Here is an 18,362-nt window from a genome sequence, read left to right as displayed (position 1 = left end):
GAGTGAAGGAAATAAGATTTGTGCTAAGTGGTAAGTTTTATGCTGTTGTATTCATTTACAAACTTTGCAAACAGTTTGTATTTATTTAATCACAACAGGTAATCTTGTTAATGAGTGTTAGTTTTTGCTTACAGCATAATGCATGTGAAGTCGGCTGTTCCATCTCACTATGGAGAATTCTGTAACTGATAAAAACTTTAATTACTGAGAATCATTCAGATTATAAAGAAACAATGAACTAATGACTTTAAAGTAGGCTCCCTGTAGATTAATAAGAATAACTACACTGTGCAGCTCCATTGTGGAAATAACATCCCTGGGATGATTCCATTTTAGTTTTCCGATTGTCCATAGTGCATTTGTATACATGTGTTTAAAATTTGTTCCTTCTAGGTACACTCTGGCCTCAGTATCCCCCAGATATTCAGAGGTCAGAGGTACCATAATGTTGCAGATTCAGGTGAGAGCAAGGAGTCACTCCAAGCTAGAAATCAAGCTCATTAGCACAAGGTCTTTGGAGATCTAGCTCCTACCTATCCAGCTTCATCTTAGGTGCAGGGCCCAAGCACTCGGGCCATCCTCCACTGCCTTCCTGGGCCACAGCAGAGAGCTGGACTGGAAGAGGAGCAACCAGGACTAGAACCTGGCACCCATATGGGATGCCGGCACTGCAGGCAGAGGATTAACCAAGTGAGTCACGGCGCCAGCCCCCCAGTGTTAGTATTCTTAATTTAGATCTTGTAAATGAAGATAAAGCATTCATGGATACAGACAGATTTGTGTGTGTGTGTGTGTGTGTTTAAGAGTTATTTATTTATTTGAAAGGCAGAGTTACAGAGAGGGAGAGAGAGAGAGAGAGACCCTCCATCATCTGGTTCACTCCCCAAATAGCTGCAGTGGCTGGAGCTGCGCCAGTCTGAAACCAGGAGCCAGGAGCCTCCTTTGGGTCTCCCACATGGGTGCAGGGATCCAAGGACTTGGGCCATCTTTTACTGCTTCTAGCAGAGAGCTGGATTGAAAGAGGAGCAGCCAGGACATGAACCGGTGTCCGTATGGGATGCCGGCACTGCAGGCAGTGGCTTTTACCCCCTATACCACAACGCCAGCCCCTGTCAAGAATCTTAAAGCCATAGTTTGCTTCTAGCAAACACACTGAGAAGTGTGTATGACTTTGTGGGTATACTCTTATTTTTGTATGCTGTTGTCATCTCTGGCACTATTTTTCTTCCTTTTATTTCCCATTGTCCTTACTCCCTCAGCTTATATGTGTATTTGTCATTCTCTTATATATATGTAGTTTTGGAAGTCATCTTGAATTGTTTATGGAATTTCGAAGAGTGTAAACTCTCCCAGTGTGATTTTTTTTTTTTTAAAAAGACTTATTTATTTGAAAGGCAGAGTTACAGAGAGGCAGAGGCAGAGGCAGAGAGAGAGAGAGAGAGAGAGAGAGAGAAAATCTTCCATCTGCTGGTTCACTCCTCAGTTGGCTGCAACTTTTATGATTTTTTTTTTATTTGAGAAGCAGAGAGAGAGAGGTCTCCATTGATGGTTCACTCCCCAAATGGCTGCAATGGCTGGAGTTGGGCCGATCTGAAGCCAGGAGCTTCATCTGAGTCTCCCACGCAGGTGCAGGGGCCCAAGCATTTGGGCCATCTTCTACTGCTTTCCCAGGCTATAGCAGAGAGCTGGATCAGAAGAGGAGCAGCTGGGACTAGAACCAGTGCCCATATGGGATGCTGGCACCACAGGTGGTCTCTTTACCCACTGCGCCACAGTGCCGGCTCCCACATATGATTATGTTCATTGCATGTGCAGTAGACTGTACTATCTAGATTATGTAAATAGACTTTTGTGAAGTTTGTATAATAATGACATCATCTAATGATGGATTTTTCACAGAGAATCCCTGTTGTTAAGCAACATATACTGTGTGAGAGAACTTCAAAAAGTTTGCAGAGAATGGAATTGAAAAAAGTTTGTTTTGGTGCAGAAAGTTTGGAATCCATGTATAGCCTTTTCACAATACACTCTTCTTGTGTGTTGGAAAGGGTAGGTTTGCGCCAGTACTTACAAGTTCAATCAATACCACTTGATTCATTTTAGTTTTTCCCCTTTCAATATCTAACTTTCTTCAATAGCAAGAAGCCTGGTTTCCCTTATTCCTGACACATTTACTTAGTTGATCAGGTCCTTGCCCCTTTTCCACGACTTCTCAGTTTAGATGCTCTTTTTAGCCCTCAAGCAATCTGTTACCCTCCTGCCACTCTGCCTCTCCTACACGGGTGCCTGCCTTTTGTGGCTTGGGTTTGGCACCCACACCAGGCTTTTTGTGTGGGTGGGTGCCTTCTTCACCTTGATTATTGACATGCAGTGCACAGCTCCCACCCCCTTCCATGTTGTTCCCCGCCTTGTCCTGTTTGGCATCTGATACTGTGTCAGGTGGTCCCTGCAAGGATAGCCCCCTTACCCTGCCCTGACACCTCAGCCACACCAGGTCATTTTTTCCCATGGACGGTCCTCTCAAACGGCTTTCACTGTGACACCTCATGCTGGCAGCTGTTTGATGCCCACTAGTCCCTGCTTGCACTTAGACGTGCCATATAGGTCCCTCTCCTGCATGGCCCCTTGTGACTCTTAGGTTCTGACGACCCATGCTGGACACCCTATGTGGGTACCCTCCTCACATGCTTGGATTCTGATTTGCCAGGCTGGTCATGCTCTCCCATGTAGATCACGTGGCTGCTTCTCACCAAGTGTGGACATGCAATTTGACTTTGGGATTAAATGGTCAGTTAGGAAGAGAAAAGGAAGTAAAGTTTCCCAATCACTTCCTTGTCTTTTTCTCCCTTGTCATCCAACTCTACCGCCTTTGCCTTGGTTCCGGGCCTTCCTCCTCCTCCTTTGTATCACTGCCACTTCCTTGGCTGGCATCTTTCTCTTTCCAGCCCATCTCCTGTCTTGCTGGCAGGTGCTGTGTGGGTAAAGAAAATGGGATCAATCCAGTCTTCTGCTGCAAGCCTCCAGTGCCTTTCCATCCGTGGAAGGGAAGACTTGAATCCTTAGCATGGCATAAAAGGCCCCTCATGACCTGGCCGACCTCCCCCCTTCATCTCTTCCCACTCCCTGTTGACCTGGTACTCTGGCTCCTGTACTTGAGTCTTTTGCTTCCCTGCCTTGCACCTGTCCTTTCTTCTTGCTGTACCATCCTATGTCTGATTTTCCTGGTTCGCTTCTATTGTCCTTTAAGATTCAGATAATGCTTATTTTATTAATTTACTATGCCACAGCAAGCCCCTCCCCCCAGCCTTTTTTTTTTTTTTTTTTTTTTTTGGAATAATTTTTTATTTATTTGAGAGGCAGAGAGACAGAGACCGGTTCACTTCCTAATTCTGTGCAACAGCTGGGGCTGGGTTAGGCCTATGCCAGGAATCTGAAACTCCATCCAGGTCTCCAAATGGGAGGTAGGGACCCAAATATTTGAATAATCACCTGCTGCCTCCCAGGGTGCACGTCTGCAGGAAGCTAGAATCAGGAGTGGAGTCCAGACTTGAATCCAAGCACTCTTTGTGGGATGTGGGCATCCTAAATGAGATCTTAACCACTGCACCAAACTCCTGACCTGAGAGGCCTTTAATCCTCTCCTTTCTGTGTCCTGGGCCGCTGCCCTGTCTGCCACCCTTTGCAGCTTGGTGAGAAGTGTCACGTGGTCCAGGTCTCGGCAGCCGGCAAATTGCATTATAACTGTGTTTTCTCTTTTCTATTATTCTTGAGGACAGGAACTATGTTACTTGAATCCCCACCCCACGTACAACCCCCCTGCAAAGGATAACCCTGTTCAGTACACACGTAGCTAAATGAAGAGATGCTTAAAAATATTTCTGTGTTAGAGAATTTCTCATTCAGTGGAATTCATTGTGTCTAAATAAGCAAGGCCATGTTACTGTCAGTTGCTTCTGAGGCTTTTGAAATAGTCCCATTTACATAAAACTGGACGTTATAATTGTATTTTTCCGAATGGGGTCTTACCTATGGTTATGTTTACTTCTAGGGCGTCTCCAGGGGCTTAGCCTTGTTTTTCCTAGCAAGGTAAGAAAGAGATTTAGAGTGTATCAAGGATTGGCTCATTATCTTCTTTTCCCCATCCACTGCGTTTATCACCACTGTGCGTGCGGAAGGCTGTGTCAGTGTCCTGTGCTAGCCACATAGCTGATGAGATGAAGACACAAATGTGCTTGACCAAGGGACAGGAGAGACTAATTTGACTTGGACTGTTAACCATTTGCTTATCAATTGATTCATGGTTTTTTGCTTTTATTTTGCTTCTTTTTTGAAAAATCTGAGGCAGAGTATTCAACACTGTGTGCTTTGGCACCAAGAGTTCTCTCATGTTTCTGGCCAGGAGCACTGGCTGAGGGCTTCCGTGAGTGCGTGCTGTGGAGCCCAGGAAGGTTCATTTGCTGGCCAGGAGGTGCGGGGTGTGGTGCCCCACAGTGAGATGATGCGCACAGGTGAAAACACCTCGTGAAATACCTTCACCTGCCTCAGTCATTGCTCCCCAGTGTTTGTTTCACCCTGGTTTCTCTTTCACAGACAACGTGAGTAACTTTCTAAAGCAGACGGTACATACTGGAAGTATTTTCTTTCCAGGAAAGTATCTTACAAGTGTAAGATTGCATTTAGGTGTGCCGTAGTCATCTGAAAGAGGCGCTGCTTCATCGGAGAGGTTTTCCAGCTCAGTGAGAGGAGCCAGTCGCCTTTTGGAGAAGCTGGCTTCTGGAGAGAGAAGGATGTCTCTAAGTGCTGCCCTAGAGTGATACTGCGTGGTTATTGAGCGTTACTGTGTTACTCTTGGAAGAGCTTTGTTTCCTAAAACCTGAGAGTTAGCAGAAACCAGCTAGAGCTCCTAATTTCAGTGTCCTTCACTTGAGGGGTTTTTCTAGACATGTAGTTTTAAGTGAAGCATTTTCTCCCTCCTGCTCTTTTGCACTGTATTAGGGGAGTCCACTCTCCCCTGCCCTGTTGGTAACCAGTCACCAGTTATTTAAAACAAAATTTAATGAAACACATCATCTTTGGAAGGCTTCTTATTAACTTTTTTAACCAGTTGCACTCTGATCTGTAGATGCTTTTAAGCTATTTTGACTATTAAAATGCAGGCTTAGGAGCAGGCAATTAGCATGATGATTAAGATACCTGCAGCCCGCGTTCAAGTACCTGGCGGTTCAATTCCTGGATCTGGCTCTGGCCCTGGATCTTGACTGCAGCTTCAGTAATTAGGTTCCTGCTACCCTGTGGGAGACATGGCTTGCATTCCTGCTTCCTGGCTTTAGCCCTGTCCCAACCATGATGTTGCAGGTATCTGGGAGGGTGTGAACCAGTGACGGAGTGCTGTCTATCCTGTCCATGCCTCTGAGTGTTGTTTTCAGAATGTTCTTGGGAATTAGGTCTTTCAGTATTCCACACACTTGTGTGACCAGTGAGATGATGATTCTTGCTTTTAATTGCCTAGTGGTCTTAAATATGTGACTGAGGGCTGTCTCCTGAGTGCATTAGAAGCATGTTTTTTTCTAGCTACATGGATTGGAATGGTCTGAGTCCATGACAGACTGGACTTTTTTTTTTCCTATATTCATAAATTCAGGTATTTGGGGGATCACGGCTACTGTGGATAGAAATAAAACACATTGTTTGTAAGGAGTTTAAGTCCTGTGAGGGAAACAGATGGTAACTGCCAGTGTAAATATCTGGGATGCACGTATCTGAGTGGGTCACCAAGTTCTGTGGGAGTTCAGTAGAGGGTACCAGGAGCAACAGTTTGTACCGAGTTGCTTTGGAAACATCTGTGTCTTCTTCCAAGGTCCCCCAAAGTTTCATCCCATTATCTGATCAGCTTAGGTCCCTCAATTTCCTGAACTAAATCAGGCCTGGATTCAGATGGGGCTCCTTCAGTGTAGCTTCTCAGAATTCCCACTACCATTTCGACTGAATGTGCGTTGCTTTTGGAGCATCAGAAAGTTGGCGAATGGTAAAGTTGAACTGTCATAAATCGGGGACCATCTGTATACAGTGTCCTGGTAGATTTTAGCATGCTTGTGTAATGTAGCAAAGCTTACTCTCTTAAACAATAAAAAGACATATTGTTTTAACTTTAATCACTTCTTTCACAATTTATGCAAATATACTTTTATTATGTGTTTTATTTAAAACTTATTTAAGACATTGTTAGGTTTTTATATAGCAAATGTTTGTTGAGATTTATCCATGTATTTTTTCTTTTTTATTTGACAGGTAGAGTTATAGACAGTGAGAGAGAGACAGAGAAAAAGGTCTTCCTTCCATTGGTTCACTATCCAAATGGCCGCTACAGCCAGCACTGCGCCGATCTGAAGCCAGGAGCCAGGTGCTTCCTCCTGGTCTCCCATGCGGGTGCAGGGGCCCAAGCACTTGGGCCATCCTCCACTGCCCTCCCTGGCCACAGCAGAGAGCTGGACTGGAAGAGGAGCAACTGGGACTAGATCCCAGCACCCATATGGGATGCCGGCGCTGCAGGCGGAGGATTAACCAAGTGAGCCCCGGCCCCGTATCCATGTATTTTCTACTTTCTTTGTTCTTCATGGCTTCTTGCATCTTAGGTTGCTTTCCATCTGGGATAATTTTCTTGCTTAAATAGCATCCCTTTGTTTATGGGAAATACCTCAGTTTTTACAAGTGTCCTTATTTTACTTGTTTTGGAAAGCCCCGCACCCCCTCTTATTGACAGTTACTTTTGTTAAGCCTATTGGAGATGTCATTTTATTGTCTTCTGATTTCTGTTGTTGGTATGGAGAAGTCCCCTTCCTTTTTCATTATTATTTTTATGTAGATAATTTGTTTTATACAGATTAGTGAAGGCAAATGTCTAGCAGTGGAATTTTCTTGCGTGTCTTGATTAGGATTCAATTGTTTGAATCTGAGGATAGGTATTTATTTTTATATCACTAATTATTGCTTCCCCTCTCCATTTTCTCCTTTTTCTTCTTATGAAACTTTGATTAGACATACATCAGGCCTTTCTATTTGTCCTTTACAATTTTTAACCCTACTTTCTGTGTTTTCAATTTTTCTCTCTGCTGAATTCAGTAACTTCAAGTCTTTTCTCCAGTTTACTAATTCTCTCTTCAGCTGTGTTTTAATTGCTGTTAAAACCATTGATTTAATGTTTCATTCTAATTATTTTTAAACAGTGTCATTGAAACAAAATTCACAGATCAAACAATTTTCCAATTGAAACAATGGTTTTGGTGCATCAACATTAGCTTATTTCATTTATAATGAGATATATATATATACACACACACACACATACTTATGCCACAAAACTTGCCATTTTAATCTTTTTACGTGTATATTTCAGTGGCATTAATATACTACTGTGCAGCCATCACTACAGCCTATTACCAAACCTGTATCACCCCAAAATCAGAAACTCTGACCATTGAACAATAACTCCCCTTCCCCCCCCCCCTTCAGTCCCTGGTAGTGTCTAATTTACTTAATGTCTTTCGGTATTCCAAGTTCTTTGTATAAGTGGAATTGTACTCTCTTTGTCCTTTTGTGCTGACTTATTCCACTTACCCTAATGTTTTCAGGGTTTATCCATGTTGTAAGACTGATCAAAACTTTGTTCCTTTTTGTCCATTTGTAGATGTTTTATATAAACTGCATGTTGTTTATTCATTTATCTGTTGGTATACACTTTTTTTTAAAAAAAAGATTTATTTATTTGAGAGTCAGAGTTACATAGAGAGAGAAGGAGAGGCAGAGAGAGAGAGAGGTCTTCTATCCGATAGTTCACTTCCCCCGCTGGCCACAACAGCTGGAGCTGCGCTGATTTGAAGCCAGGAGCCAGGAGCTGCTTCTTGGCCTCCCATGTGGGTGCAGGAGCCCAAGGACTTGGGCTGTCCTCCATTGCTTTCCCAGGCCAAAGCAGAGAGTTGGATCAGAAGTGGAGCAGCTAGGACTTGGACTGGTGCCCATATGGGATGCCGGCACTGCAGGCGGCGGCTTCACCTGCTATGCCACAGTGCCGGCCCCAGTAGACACTGAAGTTGTTTCCACGTTTTGGCAATTATGAATAATGCTGCAATGAACAATGCCATTCATTGTCTGAAATCTCTTTGGAGTTCCTGCTTTCAGTTTCTTTGGGTATATACCTAGGAGTGGAACTTCTGGATCATATACTAATTCTATTGTTAGCTTTATGAGAAATTCCAAGCTGTTTTCCATAACAGCTGTACTATTTTAGATTCTGCCCGCCGCACCCCCCCGCCCCACCATGTATGAGTGTTCTATTTCTCCACATCATTGTCAATGCTTGCTATTGCCATTAAAAAAAAATCTGTCCTGCCGGCGCCGCGGCTCACTAGGCTAATCCTCCGCGTTGCAGCCCCGGCACACCGGGTTCTAGTCCTGGTCGGGGCGCCGGATTCTGTCCCGGTTGTCCTCTTCCAGGCCAGCTCTCTGCTGTGGCCCGGGAAGGCAGTAGAGGATGGCCCAAGTGCTTGGGCCCTGCACCCCATGGGAGACCAGGAGAAGTACCTGGCTCCTGCCATGGGATCAGCGCGGTGCGCGGGCCGCGACGGCCATTAGAGGGTGAACCAATGGCAAAGGAAGACCTTTCCCTCTGTCTCTCTCTCTCACTGTCCACTCTGCCTGTCAAAATAAATAAATAAATAAATAAATAAATAAATAAATAAATAAATAAAAAATCTGTCCTAGTATGTGTGTAAAGTGGTATGTCATTGTGATTTTGATTTGCATTTTTCTAGTAGCTAATGATGTTCAGCATCTTTTCATGTTCATTTGTTTGTCTTTTTTAGAGAAATATCTGTTTATATCCTTTGCCAGTTTATTGATTGGGATTAGTTCTTTATTTACATAGGGTCTTCCAAAACTTCCTGGAAAACGTATATTATGGAATAAAATGCATGAGTTTCAAAATTATTGGCACCAAAATAAATTGAGCATTTTATTTCATTTTTCCATGAATTTTTAAACTCCCCTCATATTCTATGTATTTTATCAGTAATGTGGCTTGCATGTACCCTCGTCCATTTAACTTTTCCCTTCCTTAATAGTATCATCTACAGCACAAAAGTTTTATTTATTTTTTTTCTTTTGTTGTTTGTGCTTTGTGTTGTATCTGAGAAACTTTAGCCCATCAAAAATTATGAAGAATTAGTCCCCCCCCCTTTTTTTTTTTATAAGATTCTTACAGTTTTGGTTCTTACATTTGGGCTAGGAATCATTTCTGCTCAATTGTATATACTGTAAATGAGTCTCACTTCATTCTTTTGCATGTGGATATCCAGTCATCCAAGCAAAATTTGCTGAAGACTGTTTTCTTTTTTTTTTTTTTAACTGTTTGTATATTTTTTAATTTTTATTTTTATTTATTTATTTTTATTTTTTGACAGAGTGAACAGTGAGAGAGAGACAGAGAAAAAGGTCTTCCTTTGCCGTTGGTTCACCCTCCAATGGCCGCCGCGCTGCGGCCTGCGCACCGCGTTGATCCGATGGCAGGAGCCAGGTACTTCTCCTGGTCTCCCATGGGGTGCAGGGCCAAAGTACTTGGGCCATCCTCCACTGCACTCCCCGGCCACAGCAGAGAGCTGGCCTGGAAGAGGAGCAACTGGGACAGAATCTGGCGCCCTGACCAGGGCTAGAACCTGGTGTGCTGGCGCTGCAAGGCGGAGGGTTAGCCTAGTGAGCCGCGGCGCCGGCCCCTGTTTTCTTTTTCCATTGAATCGTTTTGACGTCTGTGGTAGAAATCAGTTCATAGTTACAACCCTCAGTTACAAAGGCCAGCATTGTGGCCTAGTGGGTAAAGCTGCTGCGAGTGGCACCAGCATCCCTGATGGTGCCAGTTTGTTTTCTGGCTGCTCCACCTCCAATCCATCTCCCTGCTAATGGCCTGGGAAAAGTGTGTGGGCCCCTGCCACCCATGTGGGAGATCTGGATAAAACTCGTGGCTTTGGCCTCCCTCAGCCCTGACCATTATGGCTACTTGGGAGTGAACCAGCAGATGGAAGATCTTTGTCTGTCTGTCCTTTTCTCTCTATGACTCTGACTTTCAAATATATAAATCTTTAAAAAAACAAAAAAAGAAAAAAAAAGAGAGGGGCTGGTGGTGTGGTGTGGAAGACTAAGCCTCCACTTGCAGTACCGACATCCCACAGGGTACCGGTTCGAGTCCTGGCTGTTTCACTTCTAATCCAGCTCTCTGCTAGTGCACCTGGAAATGCAGTGGAAGATGGCCCAAGCCCCTGGGCTCTTGCACGCAGGTGGGAGTACAAGAGGAAAGCCAGGAAAAGCTCCTGGCTTCTGCCCAGCCCAGTCCAGTCATTGTGGCCATTTGGGGAGTGAACCAGAAGATGGACGGTCTCTCTTTTTCCTTCTCTCTCTTTATCTCTGCCTTTTAAATATAAATAAATAAATCTTAAGACAGTTATGTGTTTATTTCTGGGCTCTCAATGCTACTTTTATCCTTTTGCTAGTATTATACTATCTTGATTACTATAGCTTTGTTGTGGATTATGAAATCAAGAAGTATGAATCTTTCAATTTTATTCTTTTTCAGGTTTGTTCCAATATTTTGGGTCTCTTCCATTTCCATATGAATTTAAGGCCAACTTGTCAATTTCTACAGAAAACTAGCTAAGAGTTTGATAGGTATTAAATTCAGTCTATAGATTCATTTGGGGAATGCTGACTTCTTAAAAGTATTAAGTTTTCTATCCATGGACATAGATTCCTTTCCATTTATTAATCTTTAGTTTTGTTCATTTTTCTTGTAGTTTTTGGAGTATAAGTTTTGTAATTTTATTGTTAAATGTATTCATGTAGTTTTAAAAATTCATTTATTTGAGAGGCAAAGAGACAGAATAGGTAGAGGGAGAGAGAACTTCCATCCACTGGTTTACTTTCCAGATACCCCCAGTGGCCAGGGTAGGAAGCCAGGAAGTAGGAATCCCACGTGTGACAGGGACGCAACTGCGTGAGCCGTCATCTGCTGCCTCCCAAGGTCAGCACTGGAAGGAAGCCAGAACCAAGGGCCGAGGCAGGACTCAAGCCCAGGTACGCTGGTAAGGGATGCTGGCATCTTAATCAGCATCTCAACTGCTGTGCCAGTCGCCCACCCCATAGTCCCCTCTGCCTTACTGATTTTGATGCTGCTTAGATTGGAATTTTTATTTTTGCATTGTTCATTGATATTTGCATATATATATATCTTATCCTGCAACTTTATTGACCTAGTTTAATAGTTCTAATGCTTTTTTAAAAATATTTTTAATTTAAAAAATTTTTGTTTATTTTATTTAATATTTTATTTATTTATTTGAGAGGTAGAATTATACACAGTGAGAGGGAGAGACAGAGAGAAAGGTCTTCCTTCCGTTGGTTCACTCCCTAAAAGGCTGCAATGGCCGGAGCTGCGCAGATCCGAAGCCAGAAGCCAGGTGCTTCCTCCCGGTCTCCCATGCAGGTGCAGGGGCCCAAGCATTTGGGCCATCTTCTACTGCTTTCCCAGGCCACAGCAGAGAGCTAGATTGGAAGAGGAGCAGCCAGGAGTAGAACTGGCGCCCATTATGGGATGCCGGTGCCACAGGCGGAGGATTAACCTACTGTGCTATGGCACCAGCCCTCTCAATTTATTTTTTAAAGATTTATTTATTTACTTGAGAGGCATATTTACAGAGAGAGAGAGGGAGAGAGAGGTCTTCCATGTGCTAGTTCACTCCCCAGATGGCTGCAATGGCCAGAGCTGAGCTGATCCAAAACCAGGAGCCAGGAGCTTCTTCTGGGTCTACCAGGTGGGTGCAGGGGCCCAAGGGGAGCAGCCGGGACTCAAACTGGCACTGATAAGGGATGCTGGCACCACAGGCAGATGCTTAACCTACTATGCTACAGTGTTGGCCTCCGTTCTAATGCTTTTTAAGTAGATTGTTTGGAATTCTCTTTCTACAAGGTCATGTCATCAGTAAATAAAGCTAGTTTTACTTCTTCCTTTTCATTCTGGATTTTTTTCACCCTAATTACTCTGGCTGGAACATTCAATCCAATGTGGAATTGAAGTGACTGCAGTGAATGAGTAGTTCTGCTTTGTTTATCTGACTAAAGGAAAACATTTAGTCTTTCATCCTCACGTATGATAGTGGCTATACATGTTTATAGATTTGCTTTTTCAGGTTAGTGATGTTTCCTTCTGTTCCTAGTTTGTTCAGTTCTTGTTATCATGAAAGGGTGTGAACACTTAAGGCTTTTTCTGTGTCTACTGAAATGGTCATATGATTTTTTGTTGGCTCGATGCAGTTTGTTATATTTATTAATCTATTTTTGGACATTAAGCCAACCTTGTATTCTTGGAGTAAGTCTCATTTGATCAGATTATAATCCTTTTTTTATGTGTTGTTATATTTAATCTGCTAGTACGAAGATTTTTGTTCTTCTTTAGTTTTCTTGTGATCTGTGAGGGTACTTCAAAATACTAGTGGAAATGGAATGAAAAGGTATGTTTTTTTTTTATAAAATATTTTCAAATCTATTCACATGAGGAATCTTTAAAAAGTTCATGGAACATGCATATTAGGAAAAAGCTATACATAGATTTAAAAAATGTATACTCCAATAGACTTATCTTTTAATTCCATTTCCCACAAATTTTTAAAGATACCCTTGTGTTTGTTTTCTTTTGATGTTAGTGTAATATTGGTCTCACAGAATGAATTGGGAAGTTTTCTTTTTCTTTCTTTTCTCCCTCCCTCCCTCCCTCCCTCCCTCCCTCCCTTCCTTCCTTCATTTTTTTTTTTAAAGATTTTTTTGAAAGACAGAGAGGTCTTCCATCCACTGGTTCACTTCCCAGATGACTACAGTGGCCAGGGTTGGTTCAGGCCAAAGCCAGGAGCTTCTTCTAGGTCTCCCACACGGGTGCCATGGCCACAGCATTTAGGCCATTTTCTGCTGCTTTCCCAGGCCATAGCAGAGAGCTGGATTGGAAGAGGAGCAGCCAGGACTCAAACTGGTACCCATATGGGATGCCAGTACTGCAGGTGGATCCTTAGCCTACTATACTGCAGCGCCAGCCCCTGGCACGTTTTTCTTTCCATTCTATTTTTTGAAGGAGTTTATGAAGTTTAGTATTTATGTCAGTCTGTTTTTCATTACTATAATGGAATACCTGAGATAGGCTCCTTACGAAGGAAAGAGACTTATTTTGCTCACAGTTCTGGAAAGTCGGTGGCAATACGTTGACATCAGCTGAGCTCTGATGAGGGCCCAACAGTGGGTGACATCATGGCAAGAACACATGTAGGAGTGAGAGATCACATCAGCTAACAGGAAGCAAGAGACACGGCTGAAGATTCAGTCTTGTCTGAGGGGGATACCTCCGAAGACCTAAGCACCTCCCACTAGGCACCACCTCTTAAAGCTCCATGCTGTCTGTCAGTCTCACACCTTTAAGGACCAGGCTTCCATTGCCTGAACTCTGGAGGGGCTCACTCAGATCACATCTAAATCAGAGTAATATTCATTCTTCTTGTTTAAATATTTGGTAGAATTCACCAGAGAAGTCATCAGGGGTTTGTTTTGGGGGGCAGGGGTAACAAGTTTTAGATTAGTAATCCAATCTCTTAATGTTTTATAAGTCTGTTTAGATTCCTATTTCTTCTTGAGGCAGTTTTGATAGTTGGTATTTCTCTAAGGATTTGTCCATTTCATTTAAGTTATCCGACTGGTTAGCATATGTTTATTCATAGACTCCTCTTGTAATCCTTTTTATTTCTGTAAATTTGGCCCTCATGATATCTTCTTTTTTAATTTTTTAAAAAAGATTCATTTATTTATTTGAAAGTTAGAATTACAGAGAGAGAGAAAGACAAAGATCTTCCATCCTTTGGTTCACTCCCCAAATAGCCACCAATGGCCAGGGCTGGGTCAGGCTGAAGTCAGGAGCCAGGAGCCTCACCTGGGTCTCCTATGTGATGGCAGGGGCCCAAGCACTTGGGCCACCCTCTGCTGCCTTCCCAGGCACGTTAGCAGAGTGCTGGATCAGAAATGGAGCAGCCGACCGAGGTTTGCGCTGGCAGCCATGTGGGAGGTCAGAGTCACAAAGGGTAGCTTAATCCTCTGTGCCACAGTGCTGGCCCCTAAAATGTTTTAAAAGATTGATTGATGTGAAAGGCAGAGATCTTCCATTTACTTGTTCAGTGCCCAGATGGCCACAGTGGTGGTGGCTGGGCCTGGCCGAAGCCAGGAGCCTGGAACTCCATCCAGGTCTCCTATGTGGTTGCAGGGGCCTAAGCACTTGTGCCATCTTTCACCGCTTCCCAGGAGCATTAGCAGGGAGCTAGATTGGGAGTGGAGCAGGCAGGACCCAAACGGATGCCCTCATGGGATGCTGGTGTCATAGGCAGCAGCTCAGCCTGCTGTGTCACAACGCAGGCCCCTTGATTTCTTCTTTTACTTCTCATTTGAGTAGTTTGTACTTGAAACCAAAAAAAGCTTATTGCCATTTGCAGATGCTGTTCCTTTGTCTCAAATGCCCTTTTCTCCGTTTTAAGAATTTTTCTATCCCTCCCTTCCTTCTTCACTTCCTTTCTCTTTCTTTATGTCTTTCTTTCTAGATTTATTTTATTCATTTGAAAGGCAGAGTTACAGGGAGAGAGGGAGAAACAGAGATAGAGCTTCCATCCACTGTGGTTCACTCCCCAAATGGCTGCAATGGCCAGAGCTGGGGCAGGCCAAAGCCAGAGCCTGGAACTCCTCCTGGGTCTCCCACGTGGGTGGCCTAAAGCACTTGGGCCTTCATCCATTGCTTCCCCAGGCACGCCAGCAGGGAGCTGGATCAGAAGTGGGGCAGCCAGGTCTCCAACTGTTTATCTTTAAGATAATTGTCTTCAAGTCCCTGATGATCTAGGCAGACTGAGTCTCTTCTTGTGAACCTCAGTGAACATCTGCACCTCTCACTGTGCTTGCTTCCCTTGGAAGGTAGCTCAGCAGCCCCTTCATCCCCTTTTCCCCACTGAGGAGCATGGGACCCGATACAGACTTCTTTGGAATTGCTTGTTGAATAAGGAATGAAATCCTGAACCTTTCCTCTGAGCCCTCAATCCCTTGAATGCATCAAAGACATGGGAAATTTAAAATGCCTAATCCAACTAAACGTAGTGAAGATCTCTCTGGTCCCCTTCCCAGTGGACAACACAGCTTTAAAAATCCAGCATGAGATGCTACTGCCTTCATTCTGTTCTCCTGCCTTCTGGTTCACCTTCCATGCTTAGTATATGAGTGTATGGTTGATGTACATAACTTTTTTTTTTTTTTTTTTAAATTTTGACAGGCAGAGTTAGAGAGAGAGAGAGAAAGAAAGGTCTTCCTTTTCCGTTGGTTCACCCCCCAAATGGCCACTACGGCTGGTGCGCTGTGGCTGGCGCTCTGCGCCAATCTGAAGCCAGGAGCCAGGTGCTTCCTTCTGGTCTCCCATGTGGGTGCAGGGCCCAAGGACTTGGACCATCCTCCACTGCCTTCCCGGGCCACAGCAGAGAGCTGGACTGGAAGAGGAGCAACCGGGACAGAATCCGGCGCTCCAACCAGGACTAGAACCTGGGGTGCTGGCGCCGCAGGCGGAGGATTAGCCAAGTGAGCAGCGGCGCTGGCCCCATAATTGTCTTTAAAACTGGAAATTTCTTTCCCTCTCAACTTTAACCATCCTAAAACTCTGTCCCTGCTTTTTTTTACTAGCTCTGTGCCTTCAAATCTGGCCTCAGACATTACATCCTCAGGGAAGCCTTTTCAGATACCCAAAGTAAACATGTTCTTATACTGTAGCTCTTCCCGTAGCTTGTAATTAACTTACTGTCTGCTTATTTGTTTGTCTGAGTTTCTCTACTGCACCTCAGACTCTGTGAGGATAGGGATCACATGTTATTTGCTGTAAGATTTGTTTACTTATTCAAAAGGTAGAGTGACAGGGAGGGAGAGACAGTGAGTGAGACAGAGTGCACACTTCCGTCTGCTGATTCACTCACTTAATGGCTGCAACAGCTGGGTCTGGGCCAGGATGAAGCCAGGTGTCAGGAACTCCATCTTGGTACCTCACGTGGGTGCTAGGGGCCCAAGCACTTGTACCATCTTCTGCTGCCTTCCCAAGCAGAGCAGCCAGGATTTGAACTGGAATGCAGGTGGCCAGAATGCCAGCTGCATACACTATTTTCTTTACCACTATATGACTAGCGCTCAACACTAAGGTTTAATGAATATTTATAGAATGAATATTCATAGAATGAATGAAGCAGTGAAAATGAGGTAATTGATATGTCTATGCCTTTAAAATGAAAATTACTGGAGAAACATTTATTGTTTTCATGATCTGTTAATGTTTACAATAACCCTGATTAATTTATTGAATTTACAGTTTTGCTTAGGTAAAGACAAATTCTGAAATCATGTAGTATTTAAGGCTAGATCATCTTAGATAGATCCACTTATGGCTGATGAGGCTTTGTTTCCTGGGATTGTGGAATTGGTGTAATAATGACAGCGTAGGGTAAGTTCTCGCTGGAAAGTGCTGCAATACTTCCTAAAAGACACCTTTTTGGTAATGATCACATTTGGTTTAAGATATCAGTTAGTATAAAATGGGTTGCAGAAAGTCCGATCCTCCTAAATATTCAAGTAAAGGTGGTGACTTTCTTCACAATAGAGCAGAGATGAAACAGCTCCTGCATTTGTTATTCTGAGTGGAGCCTTGGGATGGAATTCCAGGCAGCAGAATGCCACTTAACATTCTGCATGCTATTTTGCTCTTTAGTAGTATAATTGTAAAATGAGGCAATAAAACTGGAGCGGATATAATATTTATACCTGTGTAGGCAGTTCACATGATAAAATGTCACATGGGACTGTTTACTCCAGGCTGGTTATCTGGATAATGCCCCACCTGCCTCGTGACAGGAGGTGCTGAGTCTTGTATAAATCTTGGGAAGAAGGTTAGGGTTAATACAGTGAATTTTTCAGTGGGAAAAAAAGAATCCATTATATGTGACAATAGTAATGGCTATTCTTTGAGAACTAATTTTCCATCGGCATTGTGCCTGGCCCTTGGGGAGCAGAGAGGCACCAAAAGAAAGAATTTCAGCGAGTCCCTTGCACGTGTCATTTATTCCACCGCACACTTTACTTACAGTGTCTGTAAACCTTCCAGCAGCTCTGCAGGTAGGTGGTGATATCCTCATGTATATGGGACTGGCTCTTGTTTATCTCATGAAAAAAAATCCCAACAACCTCACTGGAGTTCTGTTATAATTATCATGTTTAAACTTTGGTGCTTTTTAAAAAAAATTTAAATAGTCCTTTTTTTTTTTGAGACAAAAAAAATTAATGAGAAGAGACAAAGAAACATCAAAGAGCTTTTCCCTCTGATTGCTGTGTTAGAACTTTTGCCTGAAAATAGGTTACATTCCTTCTGTTTTCAGCTGAATCCTCATTAACTTTACATTTTAATGATGTCCAGGGCAAATTACACCATTTATGGTCAGTGCCTTAAAGGGATGCTTAAAGGGGACTTGAAAAAAATTTTTTGGGGGATGGTATATATATTTACTCCAGGAATAGAAATTGATCCAGAATTAAAAAAAAAAAACAAAAACATATAAACCCTTTAACTGTGGGGTTGGTTTTCCATTTCTAAGTGTTATAACTTAATTCAGAGAAAATTATTTTCAGCTTATAGTAAACTAATCTTTGAGCATATTTATAATATCTGGGAGTATGTAACTGGAACCAATGTCCTACGTTTATTTTTGAAAATAGCTTCAGTTTCTGATTTTCTTGAACTTGAATTCCATTTTACTGCCTAGCTTCAGAAATAATTCATAGGTGGTAGATGCTCAATAGGAATAAATGAAGACAGCTTCTCCAGTTATGAAAAAAGCAAAGGTGATTGAAATGCTAATATGTTGATAGAGGGATTATATTTGCACAAGAATGAGGGAATGTAGAGTAAGGTGGAACTTACAGGATTCCAAATTATTCAATTTAAAAGAACAATATGAACTGCCAAGCTGTGCTTTCATTGTAAGATGTGAATGCCTACTTATTGTTTGATAAGTTGGAGTACAGTGTCATCTTGTTGTCAAATACCATTTATTTCCATACCATTATTTGGTACATGAATTAAGAGAAACTAGCCTGTCTGTTGAGGAACCGTATCTATGGGAATGCCCCTCTACCATCAGGTATTTTGTAAGGTTTGTGCTCCTGTTTTTTGTTTTAAATGTTGAATCCCTTCTGTGTGCCAGGCAATGGGCTAATGTCCTTGTGCA

General features: G+C 43.0%; 1 protein-coding gene across 12 annotated transcripts in view; it reads left to right on the top strand.

Annotated features, from left to right (window-relative positions):
• The window catches only part of DENND1A (DENN domain containing 1A), a 558,482-nt gene that overhangs the window by 78,877 nt on the left and 461,243 nt on the right, over positions 1 to 18,362 (top strand). The window contains exon 1 of one of the 12 annotated variants that reach the window (XM_051855358.2): positions 6,362 to 6,565. The exons of 10 other annotated variants lie outside the window; for them this stretch is intronic. In XM_051855358.2, coding sequence (XP_051711318.2) covers positions 6,530 to 6,565 — 36 coding nt within the window. In that variant the 5' untranslated portion in view covers positions 6,362 to 6,529. Of the gene's footprint in view, positions 1 to 6,361; positions 6,566 to 18,362 lie in introns of those variants that run through there. One more of the 12 variants, XM_070056546.1, reaches the window with a different exon arrangement.

This window comes from Oryctolagus cuniculus, chromosome 1, assembly GCF_964237555.1.
Source record: "Oryctolagus cuniculus chromosome 1, mOryCun1.1, whole genome shotgun sequence".
In the NCBI taxonomy this organism is placed as follows: Eukaryota; Metazoa; Chordata; class Mammalia; order Lagomorpha; family Leporidae; genus Oryctolagus; species Oryctolagus cuniculus.
Note: the sequence above shows the minus strand (reverse complement) of the source record. Positions and strands in the feature narration are given on the sequence as shown.